This window comes from Engraulis encrasicolus, chromosome 6 (assembly GCF_034702125.1).
Source record: "Engraulis encrasicolus isolate BLACKSEA-1 chromosome 6, IST_EnEncr_1.0, whole genome shotgun sequence".
NCBI classification, from domain to species: domain Eukaryota; kingdom Metazoa; phylum Chordata; class Actinopteri; order Clupeiformes; family Engraulidae; genus Engraulis; species Engraulis encrasicolus.
Window position 1 is genome coordinate 26,731,854 of NC_085862.1, and position 22,417 is coordinate 26,754,270.

The 22,417-nt window shown below is 45.5% G+C and overlaps 1 protein-coding gene across 1 annotated transcript in view; it reads right to left on the reverse strand.

The window, feature by feature from the left end:
- fbn2b (fibrillin 2b) overlaps positions 1 to 21,303 on the reverse strand; it is a 122,636-nt gene extending 101,333 nt beyond the window's left edge. The window contains exons 1-5 of the mRNA XM_063201078.1: positions 21,188 to 21,303; positions 18,577 to 19,053; positions 9,430 to 9,512; positions 8,202 to 8,303; positions 1,102 to 1,197 (exon numbers count right to left, since the gene is read on the reverse strand). Of these exons, the coding sequence (XP_063057148.1) occupies positions 1,102 to 1,197; positions 8,202 to 8,303; positions 9,430 to 9,512; positions 18,577 to 18,806 (511 nt within the window). The 5' untranslated portion in view covers positions 18,807 to 19,053; positions 21,188 to 21,303. The remainder of the gene's footprint in view (positions 1 to 1,101; positions 1,198 to 8,201; positions 8,304 to 9,429; positions 9,513 to 18,576; positions 19,054 to 21,187) is intronic.
- Between the last annotated feature and the right edge of the window lie 1,114 nt (positions 21,304 to 22,417).

Here is a 22,417-nt window from a genome sequence, read left to right on the forward strand (position 1 = left end):
AAAACACCAGACTTCTTCAAAAAGTAGTTTCTACTTTTTTATGTTTTCCATGTGGTAATTCTTTTGAAGTTGTGGTGTTTTATTCTATGGTCATTTTTAATACATTTGACAAGGTAATTCATCTAAGAACAGAACTTGGGAAAAGCGGAGCAGTAGAATAGAACCTGACTAGAGGGAGAAAAAAACGCTGAAGGTGATTCAAGAAACATTTTTCTTGAGTAAAATGAACGTATTTGTCTGTGTGCTAAATCTGTCTAAACATCTGACAAGTTAATTCATCTGACCCATTTCGTTGCTTATTGCGAACATTATTCTATGTTTCCAGCCAAACTGTTTTCAACCTTATTCAGTCTTGGTCTGCCTGCTTTCCTGGTGTATAAGTTTGACATGGACCGAGTCACCTGTACAAGCAGACCCAACAGTATCCAAAAGTTTCCTCATTACTTACTTGTCATGTGAGTTCACTTACACTCCCCCTCCCTCCCTCATTCACACACACACACACACACACACACACACACACACACACACACACACACACACACACACACACACACACACACACACACACACACACACACACACACACACACACACACACACACACACTCCCCCTCCCTCATTCTCATTCCCCAAGTCAAAACCAGCATCTGTTTAGAATGAGTGATGACTAAGAGAAAGTGAATGTGCGTGTGTGTGTGTGTGTGTGTGTGTGTGTGTGTGTGTGTGTGTGTGTGTGTGTGTGTTTGTATGTGTGTGCGTGTGTGCGTGCTTGTCTGTCAGTATGTGTGTGTGTGTGTGTGTGTGTGTGTGTGTGTGTGTGTGTGTGTGTGTGTGTGTGTGTGTGTGTGTGTGTGTGTGTGTGTGTTTGTATGTGTGTACGTGTGTGCGTGCTTGTCTGTCAGTATGTGTGTGTGTGTGTGTGTGTGTGTGTGTGTGTGTGTGTGTGTGTGTGTGTGTGTGTGCGTGCGTGCGTGCGTGCTTGCGTGCGTGCGTGCGTGCGTGCGTGCGTGCGTGCGTGCGTACGTGTGTGTGTTTGTCTGTCTGTACGTGTCTGTGTATGTGTGCGTATATGTGTGCGTGCGCGTGTGTGTGACTTACGCTGGCCACAGTGGTTGCCTGTGTAGCCCTTCTGACAGGAGCAGGAGTCCTCTTGGCAGACGCCTCCGTTCATACACCTCACGCCACAGGATTGCACTGCAGAGAACAACAGGGACAAGTTTCAACTCTGTACACACAAAACAAACTATACATTCCTCACACAGAGACATATGCACACACACACACATGCACTTCACGGTACATCTCACACACATGCCCAGACACACACAGACACGCAGACACACACACACACACACACATACACACACACACACACACACACACACACACACACACACACACACACACACACACACACACACACACACAGACACGCAGACACACACACACACACACACATACACAGTAGCACAGGAGCCCAACCATGTATCTCAGAGCCAAGAATGTTTCCTCTCTGTTGAAACAGATAAGGCCTAACTACACACACAACCATGAGCACCCCCCCCCACACACACACACACAGATACACACATGCACACACATACATTAAAATGGCAATGCCACCCTCATGCCACTCAACTCTATATGCCAAAACCACCCAAAATCTGCAATCTGGGCCCTAGTGTGTGTGTGTGTGTGTGTGTGTGTGTGTGTGTGTGTGTGTGTGTGTGTGTGTGTGTGTGTGTGTGTGTGTGTGTGTGTGTGTGTGTGTGTGTGTGTGCGGGCCAGGGAGGGAGGCCTTTCCCCTCTCTTAAACTCTGCCTTCATACATGATCTAATTACACCTGGCGTAAACTCAGTCAGTGGAGCCAGAGCCAGCCTAGCTGGGATGGGGATGGGGGCTGAAATGACGCCCAAGACCTTGGAATACCCTCCATCTGCCTGTCTGTCTTATCCGTCTGTCCGTCCGTCCGTCCGCCACTGACTTTAAATCTTTTCAGCATGCTGGAGGAGAGCAGGGCCGGCCCAAGGCATAAGCGAACTATGCGGTGGGCGGCCTAGGGCCCTTATACCAACAGGGGCCCCCCATGAACTGCAAAGTTTGCTTAGGGCCACATAAAGGCTTCGGCTGGCCCTGCTGAAGGGGATTACAATTCGGGATGTGACTTAGACTTGCTTGGAAGCGGCCAAGGTCCTTCATCCAAACCCCATTCCAGTTCTGGGTAAGTGTTTGTGTGTGTAATGCTCGTCCTGTAAGCCCCCCCCCACCCCCTAAGTAAAAAGTGTGTAAATGAGCCTGGGCTTTCTCACGCTTCCAGGAAACTATTGGTTTAGGGGAAGCATTACTCTTGATTCTGTGTACAATCAACCCCAAGGCTTTCTTTCTTTCTAGTGCCTAGACGGAGGGTTCGGAGCCAAACAACACACGCAAGCCAAGGAAAAGTTTCTCTTTGGCCAACCGAGAGAGAGAGAGAGAGAGAAAAGAGAAAGAGAGAGAGAGAGACAGAGAGAGAGAGGGGTGGGAGGGGAGATAGAGAGGGAGAGAGAGAGACAAAGACAGAGAGAGAGAGAGAGAGAGAGAGAGAGAGGGATAGAGGGAGAGAGAGAGAGAGAGAGAGAGAGAGAGAGAGAGAGAGAGAGAGAGAGAGAGAGAGAGAGAGAGAGAGATGACTGAAGCATCATACGCATTTGATGGATTCTCAGCCGTCCTTTACCGAAATTGGAACGAATGTTCATCAAAGGGAATTAAATCTGTTGCACATTAATCACGCTTTCCCATTTTTTATTTTACTTCCTTGAAGGAATGTTGAGGTCTCTCTCTCAAAAAAAGAAGAGAAAAGGGGGCGAGAGAAAGCTTGGCAGGACATTAAACATAGCCAAATCTCTCTCTCTCTCTCTCTCTCTCTCTCTCTCTCTCTCTCTCTCTCCCTCTCTCTCTCCCTCTCTCTCTCTCTCTCTCTGTCTTTGCATGTTTAGTTTTGTGTTACAGACCTATTTTTTTTTCTTTTCCCCATTTTTTTTTTGGTGGAGATCGTGTTTTCCCTCTGTCGGGCGGAAGAGCGATGATCTCACTGGCGGGACCCGCTGACAGCCCCCGCTGCAGGAGGGGGTGCACTTCAGCTCCCTGACCCCCACCACTACAGCACAACCCCACAACCCCAATCCCAATGTGTGTGTGTGTGTGTGTGTGTGTGTGTGTGTGTGTGTGTGTGTGTGTGTGTGTGTGTGTGTGTGTGTGTGTGTGTGTGTGTGTGTGTGTGTGTGTGTGTGTGTGTGTGTGTGTGTGTGTGTCTTACGCTGTCACACAACCCACACCCTACACCCCACACCCAGCCCAACGGCGCACGTGCAGGAGAAAAGCACACATAGGGAACGAAAAAACGACAGAAAGAACACCGAAGGTTTTGGGGTCCATTCTGCTGGTCCACACACAGCAGACACAATATCCCCTTTGTGTGTGTGTGTGTGTGTGTAACTGTGTGTGTGAGTATGAGTGTGAGTGAGTGTGTGTGTTTCTGTGTGTGGCTTTGTGTGTGTGAGTGTGTCTGTCTGTCTATGTGTAAGTTATGTTTCTCTGTATGTGTTTAAGTTGTGTTTCTGTGTGTGAGAGAGTGTGTGTGTGAGAGTGTGTGTGTGTGTGTGTGTGTGTGTGTGTGTGTGTGTGTGTGTGTGTGTGTGTGTGTGTGTGTGTGTGTGTGTGTGTGTGTGTGTGTGTGTGTGTGTGTGTGTGTGTGTGTGTTTCTGTGTGTGTTTCTGTGAGTGTGTGAGTGTGTAAGCGTGTGCCGTCCCACATCTGTCTGCTTTTATGGCTGAGCAGGAAACATGCATGTGCCTGAGTAGACACACACACACACACACACACACACACACACACACACACATGTGCCTGAGTAGACAGAGCCCTCTTTATGGGCCCTGAGGCCGTGATACACGCTCTAGGCCTGGGAGCCGTGACATGCCACCAGCCCGCTCCCGCTACGGCTTCGGCTCCGACGACAGCCATGCACCGCGCTGATATACTATGAGTCAGACTCTTTAACTGAAACCTGACACTTCATACTACCAGATGTCAATCCATTTCTTTTCTTTTTCTCCTCCTCCTCCCCTCCCCTCTCCTTTCCATGCACATATCCAGCTATAAGGACATGGGCTCCCTAGATGGTAGTGCCGGGCCGGCTGAGGCATATTTGACGGCTATGACCTTGCTTTAGTGCTGTTACAGGCATTCTGCGCTCCGTTCAGACAGGCAGATTTCAAGTCGCTGGAACAGGGGTCTGGTTTAAGGCCCTGTGAGGGCTGTATGGTCATGCCTGAGGGACACTGAGTTATATGGCTACTAGCATTTCAGTCCCAGGGCCGGGGCCGATGCCGGGGCCGGGGCCGATGCCGGAGCAGGGGCGGCACACACTGTAAGCTTGAAGGCCACAGCATCTTCTCTACACTACACAACAAAAACAAGTGGCTCTCCGCCAGCCAGTGGTCTGTATTGCAGACTGCATGCAGGCACTACTGTCTACTCCCTGCCCTGAACCCATACACTCATCCTCAGAGTTGTACACAATAGAAGTAGAAGTACTCTTACAAATGTAATGACAACACTAGTGGTATGACATTACATGGCTTCTGCTTTGTAATATCATACTAATCATGTTGTAATTACATCTGTAAGAGTACTTCTACTTCTTTTCATCATCTTCCCTGGAGCAACTCAATCTGGGCACTGTCTGTCTGTCTGTCTGTCTGTCTGTCTGACTGTCCGCCTGCCTATCTGTCTGCCTATCTGCCTATCTGCCTATCTGCCTGCCTGCCTGTCTGTCTGACTGACTGACTGATTGCCTGCCTGTCTGTCTGCCTGCCTGCCTGCCTGCCTGCCTGTCTGCTTGTCTGTCTGTCTGTCTGTGTCTTTCACACACATCTGGTGAACCCACGTCCGCGGTAGGCAGCCAGGCCAGAAAGGGTGTAATTATGGTAAGGCAAGAGGTCTTGGGTTTCTCTCCCTCTCTCTCTCGCTCTGTCTTTTTCCCGCCTCATGAGGTGCCACCGCCAGGGCCGCCGCGCCGACAGGGACAATGTTGTCCCGGGCCCAGGGAGATAGGGGGGCACAGAATTGGGTCCCCATTACATTGTATGTATTGGGTAGGGGGCCCTTTCAGATGACTTTGTCCTGGGCCCAGAAAAGGCTGTCAGTGACCCTGGCCACCGCCACCCCTGCGCCCTTTGGGTTGAAATGATGACGATGGCCACTGAGACGCGTGTGAGTTATAGAGTAATTACAGATTTGTAAGCCCCTGGCCATACACACTGGCGCGCTCCGAGCAACCGCTGCAGTTGACATGGCAGACGCTGGGATGCCATTACTGATCTGGGTGACTGAAATGGGGTTTTGGCACAACAAGGTTGTTGTCGGCACAAGTTACAAGTGCAGAGACTCAGAACTTTGTTGTGAGTGTGTCTCCTTAGGAGACTTGCTTGGGGAACTTAAAGGGGCTCTAGGTAGGATTAAAAGTTTAATTAATCACTGTCCCGATTCAGCCGATGCTTATTTGAGTCATTAGTAAGTGAACGATGACTCTCGCGATCACTTTCACGGCCCGGTATCAGAGAACCCCAAATGTAACTTTGGAGCGGTCCACTACGAGTGTCGTGGGAAACACTTCTCATACGAAAAATCTCTTTACATACCGTATTCAGATTTGAATCAACTGCTGGCATTCCGTGATGAAAAACATTCCCACAGCCACTTAATTTTAACATACATTTTTTTCATGACGGTGTAGATTTTGAGGCAGGCATGCCACGGGCACCGTACGAACAACGTCATACTACAATGTGCCAGACCGGGTCACCAAGGTGGTATGTCCTGTTGAGTGTTTGTTTGCGTATAGCATTACCTGCCTCTGACTTCACCACAGAGGCATGCTAACAGCTTATACCAGCCACGTGTGGAGGCATGGAGCCGTGCATAAAAAAAAATCACAATACTAGAGGGATACATTCCAAACAAGAAACATTCCTTTTTCCATTCCCATGCCATGAAAAGGCATACTGTTCCAGAAAAACAAAAAAATCTATCCAACTTTCCATTACTACAGGTAGTGTACACCGTTTCCAACGGCTTTGAAAAAAACAAAACAGCCCACTAGGAGAGGTGACCATTGCTCTGGTTGGAGTCTCTGAAATATCAGTCAACCATCTGTTGATAACAAATAAACATTTATCAATACTACAATGACCACATAAGTTCAAATATCCATGCACAGCTTCTAGGTGCTGGTAAAGGCAGGAATATGTAATACTTCAAAAGCAAAAAGTTTACCACACACTTGTTTGACTTTTATGCTCTTTTATTCAGAGCGAACAACGTGTTCCGGCTCTGTGCGTCATCAGGTTCACTCAGGCATTGAAACGTGTTGTTCGCTCTGAATAAAAGAGCATAAAAGTCAAACAAGTGTGTGGTTAACTTTTTCCTTTGGAAGTACTACAATGACCACATTTGTCAATACTTCAATGCTGTGACGATCCACTTCTGTGGTTGTTCAAAAGTTTCAATGGCGGTTTCTCACAGGGACAATAGCTCGCTGCATTCCGAGCATTTTAGCCACAGGCAGAGATGGCATCTCCTGAAGAATAAGCTGCTTCTTGACCAGGATTTAGCAGCTGCCTCTACGCCACATTTAAGCTGCCTGGCGTCAACGCACAACAGGACGTTCCAAATGGTCAGGAGATGTAGGTTAATGCTTTACACTTCCAGGTCAAGCAAAAAAGGTCTTTCTCTCTCTTTCTCTTTCTCTCTCTCTCTCTTTCTCTCTCTCTGTATCTCTCTCTCTCTCTCTCTCTCTCTCTTTCTCTCTCTCTGTATCTCTCTCTCTCTCTCTCTCTCTCTCTCTCTCTCTCTTTCTCAACCTCTGTCCCATAATTCTTCAGTTTTTTTTTCCTTCTTGAAGACTGACAGGCCAGGCTGAGCCCAGCGGGAAGAGACACCGTACCTGGGAGGAGAGCACATCGAGGCCATAAAGCAAACAGCAGGCCCCTGGGGCCCAATGGCAGGCCAGGCCCATGACCAAAGGAAATCCAGGACATGAACGCAAGCGACCAAAATCCACCTCTCCGTGATTTAGTGCTCCCTGAACTGCAGCACGACTGGCAAGGCACAAATAACATGACACCACACCACACTACACCAGACCAGAGCAGGCCTCAACTGCCAGGAAGCAGCATGACGCCAGCAGTATCCTGCTGTTTTAGGGTGATGTTAAATAAATAAATTAATAAACTGACCTGGATATTCAACTATGCCAATGCTACATATTGCTGGTGTGTTATAGTGTAGGTATACACTTTCCAGTCTGAACTGATTCCATTACCAGCATGTTGTGTCACAAATTTGTTTCAACTTTTCACTAAATGCAAGCATAAAATGCAATGCCAGTTTATAATTTAGTAGTAAATATACCTGTATAAAGTGCTCAGGTAGAACCATGTGAATTGAAACATGTTGTACTAGTCTGTAGCTTCTCCATTGACAATGTCCATTACTGCGTGGTTGTACAACAACTGATTGTTGTCTCTTGCAATGAGGCCCGTCCTTACAGCCAGAAGTGTCAAAAGTAAATGTAAAACTACAAAAATGAAATGATTTGAAATGAAATGAAATGAAATTAAATGCTGTTTCTTTCCAACACAGGTAGCCTACCTTCTCTACATAACCAGTAGACCGTACTTCTCTTACAATCAGCCAATTCTGCACTGGTTGGATCAAATTTGTGGAGGGTTCTTGTTAGATTTTTATTGTTTTTCAGTAACAACACAGGCGATCTACCTCATTAGATACAATGGAGTAAATGGATGTAACAACTATGTAATATCATGTGTACTTACTTGTACTTCAACCATAAATTTACTTTTACTTTTACTTTTGACACCTCTGCTTGTAGCTTCTCAGCTGACAATGTGCATTACTGTGTGGTTGTTACTGTAACTTACTCTTGTAATGTATCTTGCAATGAGGCGAGGCCTTATAGCCACAGGTGTCAAAAGTAAAAGTAAATGTACAAAAAAGAAATAGTGTTTTCTTCCAACACAGGGAACTTGTCTGAATAACCATGAATTTACATTTACTTTTACTTTTAACACCTCTGCTTATAGCGGACGGGCCACAACTGGTAAGAGTGGAACGTGGGAAGGGGGGGGGCACTCACCTCCAGCTCCTGCCCCGCAGCTGGGGGCAAGATGTCCGCTGGAACAGGTGCACATGTTGGGCCTGGAGCAGAAGCCATCGCCACAGGAGTTCCTGCAGATGGCTGGAGAACGGAGAGAGAGAGAGAGAGAGAGAGAGAGAGAGAGAGAGAGAGAGAGAGAGAGAGGCAGGAAGTCAGAACAGGGTCAAAGCAGAGGAGGCATGTACTGTAAAAGGAGTGGAACGACACTTGGCTTTCTCTAACAAGGGAGTTTAAATCATACAATCATACAACCATAAGGTACATTAACCCCTTAGCGCATAGCCTATGTCTTAATCTGTTACTCATGGCTCTCATCCTCTCATAGCAATGTTGTTCTCATAGCAATGTTGTGATGATGTAGTTGAATATTTCCAGCAAATGGTGAATAGGTCTGCCGGCGACCCCATCTGCAGTAAGAGGCTACAAAGATCTTTAGTCCTTTTGGTGAGGTAGTAATTTGTTACAGGCTTACCTCAGCGTAAAATTTGTCTATTGCAACTGGCAAGTATGCACGTAAGGTAATACTATCTCAACGTGGGTGGTACGATGTACAAACGTAAAAGCACACAAAGATATAACACGCTTCAGCTTGACGTTTCAAAATCTTTATGAGCCATGTTTTCTCTCTGAGGTGTTTTCTCAGATGCTCTCAGATCTTGAAAATGTTTGTTCCTGCCAAAGTTGATGTAATAATTGACTTTAAGAGTTCTTTACAAAATGTTTGTTTTAGAACCTGTGTTTCCTCAGGAATTATTTAATATGATATCCTACAGGGCGTTTTGAGGGTTTTGTCATAGTTACATCAAAATGGACAGTAAACTCAATTACATTCTGACATGGCTCTCAAAATTGTGTATAACACTGCAGATAAGTGAGGTAAGTTAACATCAGCCACAAAGAATCAGACTTCATGGTCTTTTTACCCCCTAACACCCGTTGAAGTTACGCTAAACGGCAAATGCTTGAAATTGCCTGATCCGACACAAGATCACAAAGTCATGGTGCGATTGCAGCCTCTATTTACACAGAGACTGGAAAAAAGGGAACGAGATTAGAGATCTAAACTGTTCAGTTGTTTCGGTGGAATAGCAGTAGGCATAATGTAGGTTAATGATGTCTGACTTCCTCCCTCCTTCACTCACTCTCTCTCTCTCTACTTTCTCACAGTCATTAGATGGAGTGGGGTGGCCTGGGGGGGCATACTTACGGACAATACACTGGTTTCCTCCAGGGAGGGTTTTCCAACCCGGGCAACAATAGGAATGAAAACGTGATCCGCACACATTGGGCCTAATGGAGAAAGGCAGAGAAAACAAACAGTGTTGAGAGAGGCCAAATATCATTTACACAGATCTCTTTCATAAACACACACGGGGCACGGGGTTATTTAGGATCTCATAAAGCTGGCTCCGGCTTCTTTGCTTTCGGTAGAAATACGACTAATGTTGATCTGGGGCCTCCTAGGACAACACACTTATTCGAACGGACGGGGGTCGAGGGCGGGATGGGAGGCTGCACAAAAAAAAGATAGGCTACTCCTTCATTTGTTTTTACATTGCTATGTTTCTAAACTCGTGGGATGCATATTTGTAGTATTCCTCCCTAAACCCTTCCCTTCCCCTCCCCGTTACTGTATTTTCCTTTTTGCAGAAGCCTCTTTTCAGCTTCCTCCCCGTGGGGATGGCTCAGTGAGGAGAGGAGTTGGCCCCCTGGCCCCCTGGCCATCTTAATCTGGCCGGCCCTGTCCACCTCTTCCATCGCCACATGCAAGAGTCATCACCGAGCGACCGGACTGAAGGTTTATGCCTCTGCACTTCACCTGTGTACTGCAGCACAGAGTCATGACAGGGTTGCCTCTGGTTTCGGCATAACGCTGCGCTGCTGTCCTGAACTTCCTCCGCACTCCTCAGGGGCTTGTTTGTGGATGTAATTCCAATTAGCCCCGGACTCGCTTTAAGCGGCCCATGTGACTTGCTGCTGCTCCTCTTTTTGCTATACAGTATCTGTGACGCTGCTTTTCACATTTTGCTTTACATACCATGGGGCATGACAGCAACAAACTTGCACAGGAAATGCACAATCGTACGTCACCTTTAAAAATGGTTGATGACTTTATTTCCATCGTCGCCTGCTTAGGCCTGGTCTAAAACACAGTGGGGCCAACACAGGGGCTGTTTGGGACTGTCATAGCAGACAGGAGATGCACTGCTAAGTACAACACAAATTATTTAAATTGGTTACCAACTGCTGTCCTTTGGGATAGACCACTCCAGCTGTGTATCGCATCTTATTGATAGACTCTTAAAACACAGAACCAGATGCCTATCTATACTGTGGAGGTGGAAAAAATGCACGATTGGGGACAAAGGAGGGGGAGGAAGGAGGGAGGCGGAAGACAGAGGAGACAGCTAGGTGCAGGAAAATGGCAAAATGGTGGGAAAAGCTGGAGTCAGTGGGAGGGAAAGAAAACAACGTTTGGGGCGAGGGGAGATGAGGGGAGGGCCATGGTAGAGGAGCGGGAGAGAGAGAGAGAGAGAGAGAGAGAGAGAGAGAGAAAGGTAGAGAGAGAGAGAGAGAGAGAGAGAGAGAGACAGAGAGAGAGAGAGGAGTAGGAGAGAGAGAGAGAAAGAGAGAGAGAGAGGAGTAGGAGAGAGAGAGAGAGAGAGAGAGAGAGAGAGAGAGAGAAAGAGAGAGAAAACAAAAGGAGTGGAAATGAGAGCAGAGGATGATGGAGCACGAGCAAGGAGTGTCGAAAGCCCAGGGAGGCCAGCTCCTTTTTCCACTAGAATGTGTTACAGTAGAACGTGAGAGAGAGAGAGAGAGAGAGAGAGAGGACAGAGTGAGAAAGAAGAGAATGAGCACAACAACAAAACACTGTGTTGGGATTAATGACCTTGTAGTAACACCTCTTAGCATGTCCACCCCTATGATCCCCATGTTGAAAACCTTGAAACATTAATATTCTTCGGGTTTCTGAGCCAAACACGACTAGATCATTTTAGGCTTTTGATGCCTCATCTTCTCCCCCTTGGGATTTGCCTGCTGTCCCAATGAGTGAGCTGGGATTAATCTGACGGATGGGATCCCACTTCAGGTTCACACTCCGGCCTAGCGCGACCCTTTCGTGTCTCATTTTTAAAAAGAGATTAGTTAAGTTTGATCAGGGAGCTTTGATGTTATAAGCTGTTAAGATCTCGTCCACTTAGAATAGTGTTTGTCGACGGGGGCGGTACAGCCCCCTAGGGGGCGTTGGGGAGCCCTATGGGTGAACATTGAGAAGGATGCAGTTGAGAGGGGGCGGGGCTTAGTTGTCATTGGAAGCATTAGTCCATTCGATTTTTTAATACTAAAGGAGGGGATGGCACTTATGGTGAGGTCAAGGGGGCGTTGGGAAGCTTAGGATGAGGTCCAGAGGGCGTTTGATCAAAAAGGAGTGAAGAATCCCTAATTTAGGCAATGGTGAGTCACACAGCTACATACGAGAGATGTAAACCAACAGCACAGAGTGAATGAAACAGAGACAGCACCGCAAAGAGCACAGAGCCACACAAACACCAGTATTCATACCAGTCAGAACTTCTACCACTACAGTATTAGTGAAACTGTAGATACATGCTCTAATCTACAATGTGGCATGATGAACCATAAATGAAATCCAATAACTCGAAGTCGAGAGAGAACAAGGAACATTTCAGGGGTACTAACACAACAACACAGCAAGAAAATGCCTAAAGCTGCTGTGCTGCATATTTGTACACCGAAGAGGTCAGGGGCATCGGAAAGGAAATTAGACGGATCACCTGAAGCTTTCTGCTAGCCCTTGATGTAGCCAAACAGGAGAGAAGCAGGTCATTGTGAAAAACATCCATCAACGTGAGGCAGTCCATGCCACAAGCAGGTTTTCTCTCCTTTGACTCAAGGGCTATGTTACATTTTCCAGGTCAAGGGTTACCTGTCTGGCATCTGACCCGTGTTAGTGGGTTCTCTCTCTTCGCTGAACCCCGCAGCCTGCAGACAATGAGCCTACACTTTATGAAGTGTTTGACATTAATGCCATAAGGAGCTTTAGGTCTCCCCAATATCTTTTAGCCTTCTTTGGGGTCTGACTCTGCTGGTTTATACCCTCTGACTGCCTTGAACTTTGAAATCATGACTGTCTAGACTACCGTAGGCTCTCACTTCTGTCTCTCTCTCTCTCTCTCTGTATTGTGGGGGAAGGAGTTCCAAAGGGAAGTCAAGCTATAGCCTGCACCCCCACAGAATTGTCTTGTTCCTCTGCCAAGAATAGTTTATAAGGAACACAACATCAAATGAGGGTCAACTAATTTTGTCTATGATTAAGAAGGAAAAAGTAACGAGTGCAGCAAAGCAAGTTGTTAAACCAGCTAAAAAATGGATTTCTCTCTAAGTTGGACCGAGCAGAGTTTTGCATTCTTTCACAGAGGAGAGGTGGTGGCCTCACCATATGTTGCATAAATCGGAGCTCTTTGGATTTCATGATCTATAGTTTTTTTGTCTTCTGAGACATAAAACAAAAAAGACCTGGCAAGCCTTCTTACAGTACATCCCAAATGCTTCTTTCAGACTTCCCACCCTTTCAGGTTGTCGGCCGTAAATTCTATATGATGGACGGTTACAGTTGAAAAACTGTCAATGTTCATCTCATTAGGAATTCTGCTTTCTTATATCTGATCGGCAGGCACTGAGAGAGTTTCTGTGAATCTCTAGGTCCTACAGAATCGTCTTCTCAGCTCTTGAATAAACTGTGTGGCTATGTTTCATGCATCTTACAAATAGCCCAGTACTGAGAGAGTCTCTCTGAAGCTCTAGACTAGGAGATGTCAGTCCTGCGCTGTTTGTAAGATGCATGAAACATAGCCAACCGGTTTATTCAAGAGCTGAGAAGACGATTCTTTATGATGTTCTGGAAAGTGGAAGATCAACGCCAATTGAACACTGTACTGTAAGTGGTTGCACGCGTCTAACAAGCGGGAGCAAACATTCCCGAGAGCCTGTTGCTGAACGTTGCTGAGTTGCGCTATGTTGCGACAAAACTATTTGGTCAACCAGGAAAACAAAACATAGCAAACCATTGTAATGGTTGATCTCGTATCGCCCTTGGGTTCATGATGGTGTATTGGCAACACTAAGCTTAAGTGGTTGAGTATGAGTAGAGTCAGCTCTGAAGGCAGTGCCTGCTGAGCAAAGCTTCCAGGAACATCTCTCCTCTGAGCTCACCATTGACCCTGAAGAGGCAGGTCTACTGTAAGTGTCCAAGTATTCCTGTGCTTCTTGTTTTCTTAATGTCAGTCTTGGGCATAGGTGGAAATATTCCCTGCCATTGATTTCTAGCCAGCGCCCACAGCTTTAAAAGACTCACCGTTTTTTAGTTTTCAACATAATTTAAGTGGGTTCTCCAACCACGGAACGATCAGATATCTCTAGTTTTTCAAGGCCAAATTGGTTTTTACTCTTTGAGCCAGTAAATCAGAATAGCTCAGGATCACCTAAAGCAGAAACAGGGTTCCTAAAATACCTCTTTTAAACCAGTAGTGAGCTGAACAGGCAATGTCAAAAAGTGGGCGCATATTTTTTACTGTAATTAATACACCTAGTCTGTACCACATATATAAATCCAGCCATGTCTTCTCAACAGCTCGAGCGTCCTGATGGTACATACAGGGGTGCCGACAGGGGATAAAAGGGGTCAGTTGTCCCAGGCCCAGGGAGAAAGGGTGGGGGCAGAATTGGGTCCTGTTTGCATTTCGTGTATTGGGGGACCTTTCAGATGACTTTGTCCCAGGCCCAGCCAAAGCTGTCAGTGGGCCTGGGTACATATGTGTGCAGTGTTTCCCATACATTGAGGAAACTATGGCGGCCCGCCATAGTTTAAATTTGGCCGCCATAGTTTACGAAAATGTAAAAAAAAAATAAAAAAAATTTTTTTTACTTTTTTTTTTTTTTTTTTAACGATATCCGTTTTTGTTAAAACGATTTGAATTACGATTTTGAATTTCCTTCGCATTTTCCTCCTGGAGTAAATACATTCTATAGACTCTGTGTATTGGTCAGATAAGTAGTCCCACGGTAACACAGAATGAGGGGAAAGCATTAGGAAGTGACCGTAAGGGTATTACAGCTGATCCATGTGTGCACACGTGTAACATCGGGTGAGTAACAGAACATGTGCGCAACGATGCGTTATGACACGCCGATATGCGAGGATCTTCGTCCAAATCGCTAGTCGCATGCATCATCGCTAACTGCGTTTACATCGCGTGTCGCGTGTAAGGGAAATGTTAGTTGTTGACATGTATGGAATTCACTTCAATTTGTGCTGTTTCTTGCTTCAGTTGTGGACAAAACGATTGGCCAAACTCACAATAGAAAGCCTTTGCTGTGCTACTGGCCCAGAGAGCTGAAAAAAAAACCTTCATAGAAGTCACACTTAACAGGGGTGTTAACCAATCCAATGAGTTCTCTCATTGCTCTCTCTCTCTCTCTCTCTCTCTCTCTCTCTCTCTCTCTCTCTCTCTCTCTCTCTCTCTCTCTCTCTCATAGTAGCCTACTATTTACCCATAACAAATGGTGAATTTCTGAGCCCTTTTTCATTTGTAGCCTATACCACTGAAGGCATGATAATGATTCATCATATTTTAGAAATAGGGCCTACAGTATGTGCCTTTTATATACCAAATGTTTATCATTTTGAAATTGTTTCAGTTGTTTATGACTTGTGTATGACTGAAATTATCTCTGCATACTATCAGTGCTGCATTGCTTTGTAAAGATAGGCTATTCAACACACTTTAAAAACACACTGAAAAGATAGGCCTACGGCCATAGTAGCCTACTGAAAACATTTTGTTCATAATAATGGTGATTAATAAATGGTGGTCTTAAATTTTCATACTGACATCCTTGAATTTGACTTGGTAGATCACGGCAGACCATCAACTTCAAAAGTAGATCTTGGTTAAAAAAGGTTGGGCACCCCTGCTATAGAGAGAACCACAAGTGCTTGAAAGACAGGGATCAAAAGCCTAGTCAAGTTGTTGTAGTTTACTTGGGTTTGGGAGCAATATAAAAAATCTTCAGAGAAGGGACAGTTGGGATGAGTTTACTAACACTCCCTAAGCTTTTGTTTTACAGTTGTAATGAGTTTGGTGACAGACCTTCATTGACACAGCAGAGGAGACATCGGGCTGCATATAGAAATTAATGTGTAATGAATGTGAATATAGACATAAATGTGTAATATGTTGTTCAGCCCTTTTAATGGGAGGAATTTGGAAAAAACTGGCCCTGTGACCAGCACCCCTCATGTAGAATGTGTACGCCTACAGATATGTGTGGGGGGAAAGGCATAGCCTACCCTCTAAGACCCTTTTTGTCTATGCGTTAACAATTTCACAGTGCTCTTAAATTCTTATCTCTGCTCCTATTTTGTTTTATTATTGTTTCCCAGACCCCTGCATGAGGGACGAACAGAAATGATTCACTGTACTGCATTTTTTGACAATGACAATGTACTACTATTATACAAGTCATGGGTAAAATCTTACGTAGCCTTATTTCTCAAAATATAAATGGCTGAAATATAGGCCCAGGTCTACAGTTTCTCCATGCGCCAATGTCATACTGTAGTCATTGTTTTGCCGTTTTGCATTTACGCTGCAAGAATACCCCCCCCCCCCCCCCCCCAAAAAAAAAAGGCCCGTGTGAGAAGACCCCCCCCGGACAAAATAACCCCGGCTGCCCCCATAGTTTCCAAAATTTCTGTGGGAAACACTGTGTGTGGGCTATGAGAGGAATGATTCAAGAGAGACATTTATGTCAATCCACTCTTTCAAACAAGGCCATCAAACCTGGCCAACAACCTAGATGTAACAGAAGAATATAAAAAAACATGCCTGATTTATGCACTGAAATACCATGACAAGGCAACGGTTTGATGAAAACAATCTGTGGACTTGTGCAAGCCCTGGATCCGATCGTCTTGGCTGTTGGAAGGGTTGGCCAACTTTCTGAGCTGTGCATATGTGGCATTATTTCCCATCTCTCACACGGTTGACTGAGTGCCATGCAAACAGGGCTCTGCTGCTCTCCAGACTAGATCAGATATTTCTCTTCTTTAGTAATACAGCGCGATTGCCCAGACATATAATTTAGCACAGACCGGATGGCTCACAGGTCTAGCGTGAGTGCCAGACTGCTGGATTCCATAGTCCGCGTGTTGTGTTCAAACACAACACAAGGGCCTATTGAGATGTTTGCTGCTCCCTAAAACATGGTATCAGACCCCGGCAGACCGAGCGAGGCATTCTTCGAGTTTAAACAAATCCATCCAACTTCTCCATCCCCCCCCCCCCCAAACAAGCGAATTGGGGGAAATGTTATTTCTGAAATCACTTTAGCTTGTGTGTCTGCACTTCGTCACACAGGTACTCAGATGTGATTAAGAACAGTTTTTCGTTGGAGTTGCTGGAACTAACCACCAACCACCAACCACCACCACCACCACCTCTGGCCACGCTTGGTCTGTTGCCTCATCACCTGCACCACTAAAACAAATGTCCCTTGTTGTGTCCCCCTGGCAATCAGAATACCTCATTTCCGCTTGCGGAGAGGGAGAGGGGGGGTGGGGGTGGGCTGAGGCTGAGGGGTGAGGGGTGAGTCTCAAGCCTGCCCAGATGGAGACAGAGATTAGAATAACTGATCCTGACATTTAAAACCACGCTGGACAAAACATCCTTTGTTTATCTAAAATTAGAAAATATACAGTATGATCTTGGCATAGCGACGACCGACGGCCGCTTCCCACCCTAGCAAACCCCAGGTTTCTCACAAAGCAGAGTTTTCGGTGGGGCCACAGGAAAGAGATTCTCTCCTCAGCCTCGGCTAGCTAACCCATGGGATCCCTGCACTGGTCTGCTCAGGCTTTTCACTTTTCAGCTGCAGCTTCATCAAAGTTTCCTTGCAGGCCAGACCCAGCACATAAAAACCAGCCTCCCTGCACCGCACTGGCATGCCCGAATAGCCAGCACTCACTTCACTTAGTCTCACAATTGCATCATCTGTGTACACAAACTGGTGTCATCATCATGCAGTCCTTTAAAAATATATGTACTCACTGCCATTTCCTCTCATTTATAAAAACTTGTGAATGTCCCCAGCTGTGAATGTCCCCAGTATTGCTTTTCTCTTTTCTTTTTTTTTTTGGACCATGGAAAGCATTTTCTTCAGCTACTGCAGCAGCGGCACATGACCTTCTTAAAAGGAACACTGACGTATTCTTTGTTAGTTCTATTCCAGTCTCCCTGTGTGTAGTACAGGCCCAAGCGCAGCACAGCCAGACGTATTAATAGAATTACAATCTTGGGAGTCCCCTAGCGAAGCCTGATGGCAAAACCTCATTTTTAATGGTGGCCTTAATCATGGACAAGCCGCAACACTTCCATTTTAATAAGGCTACTAATAGCCCCTTATTTCATGCTTTCAAATGAAAATGCCACATGCCAAGGGAATTCTGCTTCACTTTATTTATTTAACAGCAGGGGTGCATTTCTCGAAAACAAAGTTGCTTACTGCATTAGCTACTTTGTTGTTTGCAATGCAATTTCCCATTGGCAACTACCAAAGTTGCTAACTGGCTAACAACTACGCTTTCGAGAAATGTACCCCAGGCCAGTTGGTCCATACAGGGTAACTACAGAGTTTAACGTATGCCCTCCTTGAAAAGAGACTGTGTTTTCCTTCACGTTTTGTTGGTTTGTTTGTCTGTCTGCACCATTATGCAAAAAAAAACACTACTGCTTCGCTGACTGACAAAGAAAAGAAAAACTGGACCAAGGGGGATAAAACATCAGCCAAGAAAGAACCCATTAAACTTTGGATCAAGACACAGTCTCTGACTCTTTTTTTCAGGCTGACTCCACATTTGGCATTGGTTCAGGGCTGTGCTTTCTAACAGGAAAAAAAACATCAAACATCTAAACATCTCACATCTAAACATCTCAACGCCTCAATTTGAATAGTATGTATTGTCAGTGTCCATAATACATCACTGCTGTATGACTAATTGTCCTGTCAAAGCATATTGTCCCTCACATTGTAAGTCATTTGATTTGAATAGCTGTGGCATTGCAGTAATCCATCACAATAAAATGTAGTGTTAATTCAACACTTAAAGAGTACTCTGAGGACTAAATACACTCTATAGAATGTTAAATCGACTCTCTAAGTGTTGAATAAACAGTGCATTTTTGCACGGAAACTAAGCCTCTACCGTTTTTTTCATTCATGATATTTGCAAGACATGCAACAGTCACAGTCACAGCACCATGCAACTCACCCCCTCAGCGTGTCCTGGCCCCTCCTGCGCACGCGACTCTGTGCCTCATCAGCCCTCCCGGAGAAGCGGCTGGCCTGGTAGCCCCCGTCGCCCTGTCCGGGGCTCTGCTGGCCCACACCCTGGCCCTGGCCCTGGCCCTGGCCCTGGCTCTGACCGTGTGCTGCCTGGAGGGAGGCCCAAAAGAGCGCAGCCCATCCCAGCACCAGCTTGGCCCCCTTCCACGCTCCCATTGGCCCGGGCAGCGTGAACTGCTGCGTGTTCTGCACGGCTTTGCTCGGCTCGACTCAAAGCAACTCGCCCCCACCTCACCTCCTCACGTGAATGTGCCGGGCCTCAGTAGACGTGAGCTCTTAGACGTCAGTTTCAGTCTACCTCTCTCCCAAAGCGTTGCCCTGCCCCACGGGTCACCTTGACTGCCCCGAGCAACACGTGGCTGAGCGGACCTGTCTGGTCTCTGTGCACTCCAGGTTGTGGGGGCTGGAAAAGGGAAAGGAAGACAGAAACAAAAGGCTTTACAGACTGTGGGGGCAGATAACATCTGGAAGCAAACTGTGATGTATCCATACGGCTGCCTGCTAGTGTTGTGACGTTCGCGAATGAGACGATTATTTTGAACGGCTCCTACGGTAGAGGTCAACGAAGGGAACCGAATCACAGCTGAGGGAGCCACTCTACCGTTTTTTTTGTTTGTTCTTTTTTCACTTGTTTTAAGCATGTGACCTTCGCCTAAGTACTGTAATTTGGGGAAAAAATCACAAGTGTCTGCCTCAGAGAGTGGCATAAACAGTCTGTAGAAGGAGGGGGACAATCATCTGGTGTTTGGACAAAATAACCAAGAGGTGGAGTAAAAAATGCAATCTTCTTAACACTGAATAATCGTTCAAAGTTTTTGGAACGGCTCTTTGAAAGGAACGAGTCAGTATGATCCGGATCCTGTCAAAGAGCCAAAAATCCCATCTCTAGCTGCCTCTGCCCGGGACCAGGGAGAGCAAGGGAGATATTTTCTCTTGGCAAGAGTGAAACAGGGTGATACACACAAATAAGATTTACTCCTGTCTGCTTATATTTAAACCAAAGCTTGACACACTAGTTTAATTTTGGACTGCCAAATTGAGTTCCCCACAACATGGGATGTGCGAGCCAAGAATTCATAAAATAAGTCCTTTGTTTTCCCTTCAACCATAGCAGGTTTCTGACGCAGATTAATTCCAAATTACTTACCAGCAAGCACACGTTTTTATGAGTTCATTCTGACTCCGTTATAACATATTACATTCACACCAAACAGACTGCCATTAGCATTTCAAACTTATTGTTCTCATATAAAATCTCAGTTTTTAGTCCAAATTATGGACCCTTGATTATTCACATGATATAGGCCTATAATATATGTGATTTATAACTGGCACCGCAGCGAGTTTCAACTTCAGACTGTGGGGGTTAAAAACAGCTTCTGTAGACTAGGTGTTGTCTTTAGAGGCAGGACATGTTAGTGTCTGGAGAAAGGCAAGGAAAACATCTGAAACTGTCTCGACTGGAGATGAATGAGACAGAACAGGCAGTGGCAGTCTACCTCCCACTACGAGTTTAGGTAAACACAGAGTGGCTATTCACTGCATTGCTGTCATGTCTTTGGTTTGAACTAATTAAGTAAAATAAACCCATATTTCTCCAAACATTAATTAGCCTACCTGAGAATAGGCCTAACCTACTTAGCAGATAGCCTAAATCACTTGGTGACTGATCACTGAGCAGTTGAATAGAAGACAGTTAGGCCTACATGTAGTCATACACAAGAACAAAAAACTACACATCAAGCACACAGTCGCCATAAAGAAAAAAGTGATACTGTAGCTCATAGGACGAATCATTGTGGGCGGGTCTAATTGAGAGAGGGAACAAAGAAAATGTCTGATCAATTACCTCCGCGTGCCTGCGGCATTTAGAGCCTCTTTTAAGCATCCCATTCCTCCTATGTCAAGCTGTGTCATGGCGAGATACAAGTCTTTGCGCAACATGTGAATTTGGACACTGTTAAGCAAATCATTTGAGAGAAAGAAGCCCCCCTTCTCTTTGCAGCAACTTCGTAGGATGCGTTCAATATCTATCGCGAGTAACGGTTCAAGGGAAACATTAAGTGTAGCCTTGTCTAAAACTTTCTGTCATCTTTCAGAAAAGACGCCGCGACAGCAAGTAAAATGTAACTTCTATTGCAGTCTAGAAGCTCACACAACTTTACATTGTGTCGTTAAACAATGCACTAGACAATGCAAATGAAAGACAGCATGACACAAAGTCCTTTATCTTTATAACTGTTCCTTTCCCTAAGACCACGGATGGTCCGACAACGAAAAAACGCCGGCAGATGCACGTTAGCGGAAAATTCTTGGACAACCCGGTACAAAAGTGCATTTCTATATTTCAGTTGGCTGTGTTCTTGTGCATTATTACAGTAACAGTGACTTTCGTAACCATTAGCTTATAAACGTCAAGATTCGAAAGAAATGTAGGCTACCTACATTTTAACTCATGTGCATGTCAACCTTTCCCTGTTCTTTTCTTTTTTATAGTAGCCTACTAAAAGTCAATAATGAAAGTATTTGCACAGTACCTTACAACGATTGGAGTGGCCTGAGGTAGAAGAGCCCAGAGTCCTTTTTTGTAATGGGATATGTGGCCCAGAATGGGAAATTGAACTCTAGCCTTGAGAGAAAAAGAGAAAAGTTTAGTGAATGACTCTGATTGGGAGAGGGGAGGTGCTTTTTTTAAGACACCGAGAAAGGGGGGTTTCTAACGGACTGCAGGACAAACCCACTACATTCCACATGCCTTGTCTATTATGTAGGGGGACAAAAATCTAACCTGTGAGTGTCTGCTGCAGCTATAGAGGTACATATGGACAAAATATTTCTGCAAATGCATGGCTTGCATTGCCAAAGGTATCATAGGATATTGTTGTGGCTTTGGGGGGAAGTTTATTGTTAAACTTTGTTATTGAAGCATGGTGTGTTTTTTGTGAGGAAGGGTTTCACTGAGAATACATTCACTCCTCATTTTGCTCATAGTTTTATTCACAATTCACAATGCTGATGATAATAAGTTCTAAAAGTAGCCTACAAAAGAGCTGAATGAATGAAAGAAAATAATTGTGACTTACTGTTCCTAGAGAGCGCCTTTTCACCCTACAATGCTTGCTTCTTCCTTCTTGGATAGACTATCACACAAGTATGCTTGTGGACAGGCTACATCAGAGAGAAAAGAGAATGCTGAGCATACTGCAGTTGACAGGTGACAAATTTGCTTACGAAACATCAGTGTACATGAACCCTGGAGTGCTTTACCTCCCCCGCGTTACTCTCAACCTCAGCCCTTACCCAAAGCCCCCCTTCATAGGGGAGAGAAGCCATCTGGGAAGTAAATTGCAGAAGCAGCTGAGAGAACGTCCCAAATGTTAGTAGCCTACCTACCCCATTGAGTACTACTACCTCCGTAGAACCACACAGACACAACAGGTTTTGTAAACGACACAAGACCTAAAAATACCCCCACCACCCACCCCATCCCCTCTTCAGATCGTGCTTAGTCATGGGTAATTCACACTTTATGACCCCTTTACTCAACAATGGCCTCAGTCAGTAATTATTATAGTGGTCGTGAACACTTCAAAGGACAGCTAACACTCCTTCTGCTAAATGAAAGGCATGCTTTTGCATGCGATCATGCTGCAATGAAATACACTGATTGAATGTAAGCACCAGGTGGTTTCCTCCCCACAGATGAGGCTTGCAGATGCGATGGGGGTTGTATGATTTGTTATCTGTTCTTGAAGCCTCCAGGGATA